Source organism: Protomyctophum bolini (genome assembly GCF_963924005.1).
Source record: "Protomyctophum bolini genome assembly, chromosome: 7".
Classification (NCBI taxonomy): domain Eukaryota; kingdom Metazoa; phylum Chordata; class Actinopteri; order Myctophiformes; family Myctophidae; genus Protomyctophum; species Protomyctophum bolini.
In genome coordinates this window covers 27,897,584-27,905,990 of record NC_137868.1, presented here as the reverse complement: position 1 = coordinate 27,905,990, position 8,407 = coordinate 27,897,584, and the positions used below count along the sequence as shown (strand labels likewise).

Here is an 8,407-nt window from a genome sequence, read left to right as displayed (position 1 = left end):
GTGAAAGGGGTTAAGTGGGGGTTTTATAAATATTGAACCAATGAAAACTAAAAGTATTAGAAGTTGAATTTGTTTGCAGAGACCTGTATTTCCATTCATGTTAGTCTTTTCTCATTCTGCTTATTCTGAAGCAGAGGATTTTCATAAAAAACCTAAAGTATACACACCCATACCATATAGACATAACGTCTAATTCTCACAGGTCAAAGACGGCCAACAGCTCGTGAAAATATGCCAGTTATAACAGCCTACGCCATAGTGATTTATGTGCTGGCATGTGGGTATGAGGGTGTTGCCTTGGTATGCATTGATGTGTGTGCTGCGTGTGTGCGTGCGTGCGTGCGTGTGTGCGTGTGTGTGTGTGTGTGTGTGTGTGTGTGTGTGTGTGTGTGTGTGTGTGTGTGTGTGTGACTGTGTGTGTGTGTGTGTGCGCGCGCGTGTGTTGGGTTGGTCTTACTGTAGTATATGGTTCACCTCCTGACACCCACGTTTCCTCTGCTTGTGTGCAAGAGACCTCACCACCGACTGGTCCACGCGTCATAGAAGCCACGTGCATGTGTGTGTGCATGAGAAAGAGAGAATACTACTAGCATCTGTTTGGTCATTGTAGTAGTGGTATACACTGACCTCATTGTTGAGGTGTACCTATGTGTGTTTAGTTGTTTGTGTGTGTGTGTGTGTGTGTGTGTGTGTGTGTGTGTGTGTGTGTGTGTGTGTGCGTGCCGGCGTGCATCTTTGTGCGTGCGTCTTTGTGTGTACTGTGTATTGTGTTCTGTCATCATTGTGGCGTGCTGCGTCCTCACCACTTCGGTTTTCCTCGCTACTACAGACTTGCTGTAGTAGGTGGATGATGATGGTGTAATTTCTCAGACTACGTCTAGGCCTTGCATACTCTACGTCAGCAGTCGGTGACAGTACGTCACATGTCTGAACGCATGACGTTTTTTGCACCAATTGGAAAAAGGAAGAACTTGGAAATAGGGATGCTGTGTCAGCTGTCTTGTGTCCACATCGTGCATATACAGTAGTCTATTATGAGTCTGTGAGAGTAATATAGGATAAAGCAGATTTAAGTATTTTAACCACTTTGAGACCCTATATAATTTGTTGATCGGAGTCCCCAAGGGGTCTATATACTAGGCACCCTCCGTTTTTACCTCTATAAATATCTTTGCCAAAAATAGCCATTCTATATAATGTATTGTGTATTGTGATCATCAATTTCGGCGAATGTTTAAACCTTAACCACGTAAATCATTATGCTTCATTGTACTTAAAAGAACTAAAATAACAGATATACAATAGCTTGCAGAGTTTCTATTTTCTCTGAACGTTTGCCTATATATTCGCTGAAAGACTGGATGACATGCACATGACATGCACATGACATATTGTGAATTGGTTTCAAGCCCAAGAGGGGTTTAGCTTAATATCACTGGAAAACTTAGGTGTAGATTGTTTAATGAGTATTTTGTATTGTTTTTAGGAAAAAGGCCAATGCCTGAAAACAGTGCAGTGCAGTTTCAACAGTGAATATCCATGAGTGAGTATCCATACTTTCCATATGAGTGAAATAACAAAGTACTGTGGGACATCTGTGGTTTTTATTATGCTGTTCAGAGTGGAGATCATGGCTGGAGTCAAAACATTTCAACTTCAGTCGTTCTGAAATGTAATCCAGAATGCAACAGATACTACTATAAATTGAAAACCAGTTACTGTACATAATTTCATAGCGTGCTTTATAAGCATTTTCAGACAATACAAAATATTTTGTGTAATCCCAGTACCCAGTTTCTAATTATTAGAATATACTCACCGCCAGAAATGCGGATTGACAGCTTATGAAACAAACCTTGACATACAGTATCACAGTTTAGAAACAACTTTGGGGTGTCAGTGTCAGGTGTCTAGTTCTCACGTTGGTTCAGTAATTCATATGACATGACATGCCATAATAGTAGTAATATTGCCAAATTCTTGGAGTGGAGGTTCACATAGTAGGCTATGTATATAATAATAATGTTACCAAATGCTTTGACTGGTTCAAATAAACACATGTCAATCATCATATTTGTGTTCCCCAAAAACCTGGCGGCATAAGTTACATAGAAAACATTCGTGTTTATTCACATTGACTGAAGCTATTTCAAGTTATCATGCTGCACGACATATGGTCATTTCATTGTGAGAATGAATAAACAAGCCTTTGTTTTAGTCGTTGAGACATTGGGATCATATTTGATCTCTTTAGAGAAGCATCTTTGGGCATTTTTGACAACGCATGTCAGTTCAGGAAATCTTTATGGAAATTATTTTCCAAGGAACTGCAGTATGATCATGTCTCACATTATGTTTCAGTGGTCAGGACTATGGAAATTATGATCCATGTTCCCATAGGGAAGCCTCACATTTATTGTCTGTTAGCTGGAAATATATACCAGAATGAATGGATTTCAGTTTTATGAATCATCCAATGAGCTATGTTGATGCTGTACGTGTGCTATACTTTGACTTGGACTTTAATTGGATTCCTGTTAAAACGTTTTGTGCGTAAGCACAGTAGAAAACACTGAGGATGCAACAGTTTATTTATAGTGTTAGAGAGAGAAATAGGGAGAGAGAGAGAGAGAGAGAGAGAGAGAGAGAGAGAGAGAGAGAGAGAGTGGGACATGCCGTCAAGGTGGGTGGGCACTCTCTCTCTCTCTCTCTCTCTCTCTCTCTCTCTCTCTCTCTCTCTCTCTGTCTCTCTCACTCTCCCTATTTCTCTGCTCGCTCTCGTGCCTAACTACTGTATAAGTAGTGAACCCTGATGGAGAGGACCTCATCATACCGCAGTACACTTTACGGAGGAGACATGAGCGCACGGATAGCGAAATCAAACCCGGCCATGAAACTAATACTGGTGAGTAGATGCGGCGCTGACTGGCCATTCATGTTATTGCAGCGACGAGGATGTAATGTTTAATGGCTTCATTACTGCGACAATGAATTATATTGCGAGACGGTTGTGTTGAACTTGAACGGGAGTCGGGACCTTGTCTGATGTGGGCAAGCAATATAGTAGACTTTTCTTCACGTGTCCAGTTAAGCTATATGATGTGACGAAATGAGAACTGAAAATGTGTCTCTCAATTTTTGTGTGATTACTGAACGATACACACGTAGGCTATAATCAAGTGAACTATAATTTAAGGAATGCGACGAGGAACAATTAAGTAGCATATGCCATATTCCTGCATACCGGCCGGTATATAGACTACTTGTCTTGGGTTACACGCTGAGCATCAATGATAGCCTACTTAATTAATATAGGCCTAGAAATATAGGACTATAGGCTATATATGTTTCTCCCAGTTCATCCACAATTTCCATTGTAGCCTATCAAAGTTATAGGCTACATAGCCGCGTTTGATTGATTTCTCTTTCCTTTTGGACACTTAAATTATAAAATCCCTTGAAACATTTTTTTTAATCGAAAGAGAATCAGATTTCACTCAAGCAGCAGATGCACCGGATTATTTTCAGTATACCGGTATGTCTATAATTAGGCTCATTTGTAGTCCTGTGACTCCTCAGCATGTTAAAACATAGCCTGTGGTGCCGAAAACACAGTTATTTCCTCAGGTGTGTTTTGCATGCTTGCATGTGTTTGGAGCCGCCCTCAGCCAGGTTTGCATAATGTTGATGTAGTAGAGATTTGTATCAGTCAGAAACAGATCATAGCGTACTTTTCTGAACAGGCTCCACTGTGTGTGTGTGTGTGTGTGTGTGTGTGTGTGTGTGTGAGAGAGAGAGAGAGAGAGAGAGAGAGAGAGAGAGAGAGACACACACACACACACACACACACACACACACACACACACACACACACACACACACACACACAGAGAGGGGTAGACACTAGACAGTGGTGTTAGCTTACATGTGATTGTGTTTTTAGGGGCACATCATGGTGCTTCACTTGATCATGTAATCATAGACCTGCTGTACATCGACCTGCTCATCACTCATTCTACCATTCATTATGGCACCCCCCCCCCCCAAATAATTGTCAAATAAATGCTTAATCGGTTGGTATGGTCTTCTTGTCCATATATGGATTTGCTAGTTGCTAAGTGTTTTTGTTTTGTTCCCCCCCCCCCATGCTGAATGAAATATTTCTTGAAAAGTGATGAGCATATACAAATTACAATTTAGGCATTTAGCAGACGCTCTTAATCCAGAGTGACCGTAGCAAGGACAACACTTGTGACTCCCTGTTGTATTTTTCACATGTTTTTAGTTAGTTAGTGATTTACTTGACTGTTGTTTTCCTGTTATTTTGTAGTATTGTTTTCCTTGTTTCTTAGTTGCAGTTACACTTGTGTACTTTTATTTTGTATTATGTTAGGGTCTAATTTCCTCTGTTGCTGTTACCTGTCTTGTCTCACCAGTCCTGTGATTTGCCAGTGTTGCCACCTGTGTCCTCTTAGTCTTAGTCCCCCCTTAGTCCCTTAGTCTGTTTCCCTATTCGTTCGTAAATGCAAGTCACAGTACAGTGTATGTTAGCTCATCGTGATTCCTTGTATTTTCCTAGTGTTATTACTTGCTCCTGTGTATGTTCCTGACCGCCTGTTTTGGTTAATACACCCCCTTGTATTCGACCTGCCCTGCGTCTGACTGTGTCCTCGCCTTTGTCTGCAACTGGGTCCACCTGCCTGTCTTGAACTGTGACAACGTCAAATGCATATAAATAGTCATCTAGTATCATAAGTAAACCAAGAACCTATCATCAGTAAAATATCCAATAATCTGTATATAGTATAAACACTATAGGATGTCAGGTCAATAATGAATGATCTGGCATCTGTCTCAACATGCTATGTCAATTATTTTTTAGCCTTTACATAAGCCTGCAAGGACGTCGAGTGCTATTGCAAGTGCTACAGGGCTATATGGTGAAGTCTGATGAAGTCTGAAGGCATCTCTTGTAAACTGTAGATATAACTCTTTAATTCTACAAGTTAGCCAAGAGCCATTGTGAGGTTGAACTCAACATTAGAATGTTCAGGTGTCAGGTGTTCAATCCTGCAGGTCTCTAAACTGCCTCCCCCTGGCCAGCCGGGGCGCCTGGTGGAGGGGAAAGGAACTGGTTGGAATAACGTGTTCCTTCCACACGCTACGTCCAACCAGGGAAACTCCCCCCTGTCAGGAGCAACTTGGACACTCAGGCATGAAGGAAGCATGAGTTCAAGTCCGTTGCTCTCCCCATGTCCCCCATATATGGGGACTAGGTTGGCGGAGGGTGTGTAGAGCCCAGGATCACATTAGATAATTGACACAGGGGTGAAAAATGGCTTGTTCTTGTGGGATTGTATTTGGCAAACGCAATTGTTGATTACATTTATTAACTAATCAATTATTCATTCATCCAGTTTGTAAACATCCACTGAAAGATTCCTTCCAAGCAAACAGATACTATAATCTTAGCCCTGGTCCATAGCGTTAGAAGGAGAAGGAGAAATCCTTCCAACGCTATGGACCAGACCTACTATAATTTACACTACTAGGCCTACTACAGTACAGTAAAATCCTCAGTGAGTGTTACAAATATTACAGATATTACAGTTAACTCTAAATGAACACTCAGGATTGTATTGTGTAGCGCACCTCTAGCTATCTGTTATCTCTGGTCTCTTTATCTTTATGCCAGCCTCTCTCCCTCTGTATAGTGGCGGTTGACAGCCTCAGCAACTTCCCTAATCCTACCTGCAAATTCACACACAGAGGCTATGGAATGGTCACCTGGCCAAACAGCCAACCCGAGAGTGTAGTGTAGTGTAGTGGGGGGGCAGAAAGAAGAACGTTGTGTGCACAAGGGTAGAATAAACATGACTTGTTTTCAGGCAAACAATGAACACGAGAAAGTGAATAGGAAGGTGTGTGTGTGGGGGTGGAGAACAGTCCAGCCAGGTATTGAATCAACATGATTTTGATTAGTTTTTTGAACAAGCACACAGGGATCGGGGAGCGAGGGTGGCAGACGAGACAGTAGCAGATGGAGGAGGAGGAAGAGTGAGAGAGGGTGAGATGAGGTGATATTTGTACTTCTCTGTATATATATGTACAGATTTGTTTTTGTAGCCCAATGCAGTCAGTGGAGAGGGGGATTGGCAGGTGTAGGAAGGGGGGCAGTGAGTGAGCGTGAGTGCTGCTGACAGGTAGACGTTTATTCAAAAAGGAACGAATAATCCTGAAAGTTGCTTCCTCACACAACTTCCCCTTTTGCACTAACAGTAGCACTGATAGTGATGGGGTGGCTGTGTGTGTGTGTGTGTGTGTGTGTGTGTGTGTGTGTGTGTGTGTGTGTGTGTGTGTGTGTGTGTGTGTGTGTGTGTGTGTGTGTGTGTGTGTGTGTGTGTGTGTGTGTGTGTGTGTGTGTGTGTGTGTGTGTGTGTGTGTGTGTGTGTGTGTGTGTGTGTGTGTGTGTGTGCGCGTGTGTGTGTCTTTACTATAGCATTCCAGAGTAAGAAGAGAGAGAGCTACAGTGTTGTAATTGTGTCACAGTGACATACTGTATTCTGAATAGGCCTTGCATTCTTGTTTTATGTTGGAGTTACTTAGTCACTGATCGTGGCATGACTGATGTGATGTAGATAGCAGACAGCAGGGTAATATGTTTTCATTGCGTGCTCTGAACAAATCTGGGCTAATGTGTATACTGGAACCAGCCCACAACTTTAAAGGAGGTTTGATTTACATCGCCGGGCACTTAAACAGCCATGCAGTGAACACGTCACTTGCTAGATAACATACTGTAAATAAAGTGTGTCTCCTGTTTGTTCTTTAAGTATAATGATGCATTCAATTTACTCGCTAAAACTCTAGGCTGAACTTTCAGTGCCAACTCTTTAATTTGTCAACTGCATCTGACCCTGGTGCTTTTTCCATGCTTGGAGGAAGTTGTTTTGTTGAATCCATGGACTGGCTTGGAAACCGTGTAGGGAAAATGAACAAGTGGTCTTCCTCCCTCAATTAAAGATAGATTTAAACTTAGTTGTGCGCTGGTAACAATAGCAGATGTACAAGCTCACGACATCCAGCTGTGCGACACACTGCAGTGAGCTTGCAGGTTGGTTAGTGTCAGTGCGCGACACCGGCAGGCGACTAAGTACAGTAAGTAGCCTTGCCGAGCCATGAGGCCCATAGGGTTCTGTAGCGTGAGGTAGCTTTATGTAGTACACCCCCTGGACATGACACCAGTATGTCACAGGGACTTACCCCCAATCCAACCCTTGATGCTGAGTGCCAAGCAGGGTCCCATTTTTAATTGGTGCAACCACTTCATTAAGGAGCTTTGGGCTCCATCTTGCGCCACCCTTATCCTTAAACTTATTTGCCATTTTTTACTATTTTGAAAATCATTTTAAAATTGTTCAACTAGCCGATCTACATCTACACGTTGTGAGCTTGTAGATCAGCTATTTTAACTATTTTAAAAGGTTTTATAAGTGTAGGGATAAGGGTTATGGGGTAGCGCAAGATATAGCCCTATGTGTGTCTCTGGCTGCCTGGCTGCCTGGCTGTGTCCGAGCACGAAAATAGTATTTTGTTGGTTTTCAAAACCAAAGGGCCACTGTTGTGCAGCCTAACACACACATACTTGTACATATTAACTGTACAGTATATATGATGATTTCAGGTGTATCAGTACAGTACAGTACAGTACAGTACAGTACAGTACAGTACAGTACAGTACAGTACAGTACAGTGACCCCCTGGGGACCCCCACACGGTAATTCTCATTTCTCGACCGTTTTGGACGTGGGGCAGCTCGCCCCACGTCCTGCGCGTTCCTGTGGTGTGCTGTTACACTGCTTTATGAATTTATGAACCTAGGTGCCAGCGGTCCAGGCCTTCTCCTTTGCTTTCCATCACTGATGGCTCTATATCACTGATTGATTGATTAATTAATTAATTAATTGATTCATTGATTAATTGATTGAATGATTGAATTACACAAGTACCTGTAGGTGTTTTTGTTTTGTTATGAAACCAAACTAATTTGGATTCTGATATTGCCTGCTTGGACATTACAATATTGGGCATGTGTGTGTGTGTGTGTGTGTGTGTGTGTGTGTGTGTGTGTGTGTGTGTGTGTGTGTGTGTGTGTTGCCTCGCTGAGTCCTGTAGCCAGACTAATCTGCCTTTGCAATGCAAATTGCCCCATGCGTGTGTGTAAGGATTGTGTGTGTGTGTGTGTGTGTGTAAGGATTGTGTGTGTGTGTGTGTGTGTGTGTGTGTGTAAGGATTGTGTGTGTGTGTGTGTGTGTGTGTGTGTGTGTGTGTGTGTGTGTGTGTGTGTGTGTGTGTGTGTGTGTGTGTGTGTGTGTGTGTGTGTGTGTGTGTGTGTGTGTGTGTGTGT

At 42.5% G+C, this 8,407-nt stretch overlaps 1 protein-coding gene across 1 annotated transcript in view; it reads left to right on the top strand.

Moving 5' to 3' along the window:
• Nucleotides 1-2,783: 2,783 nt before the first annotated feature.
• Nucleotides 2,784-8,407, top strand: part of LOC308318273 (tumor necrosis factor receptor superfamily member 11B-like) — a 23,165-nt gene continuing 17,541 nt past the window's right edge. Inside the window, exon 1 of the mRNA XM_080767765.1 lies at nucleotides 2,784-2,905. Coding sequence (XP_080623891.1) covers nucleotides 2,813-2,905 — 93 coding nt within the window. The 5' untranslated portion in view covers nucleotides 2,784-2,812. The remainder of the gene's footprint in view (nucleotides 2,906-8,407) is intronic.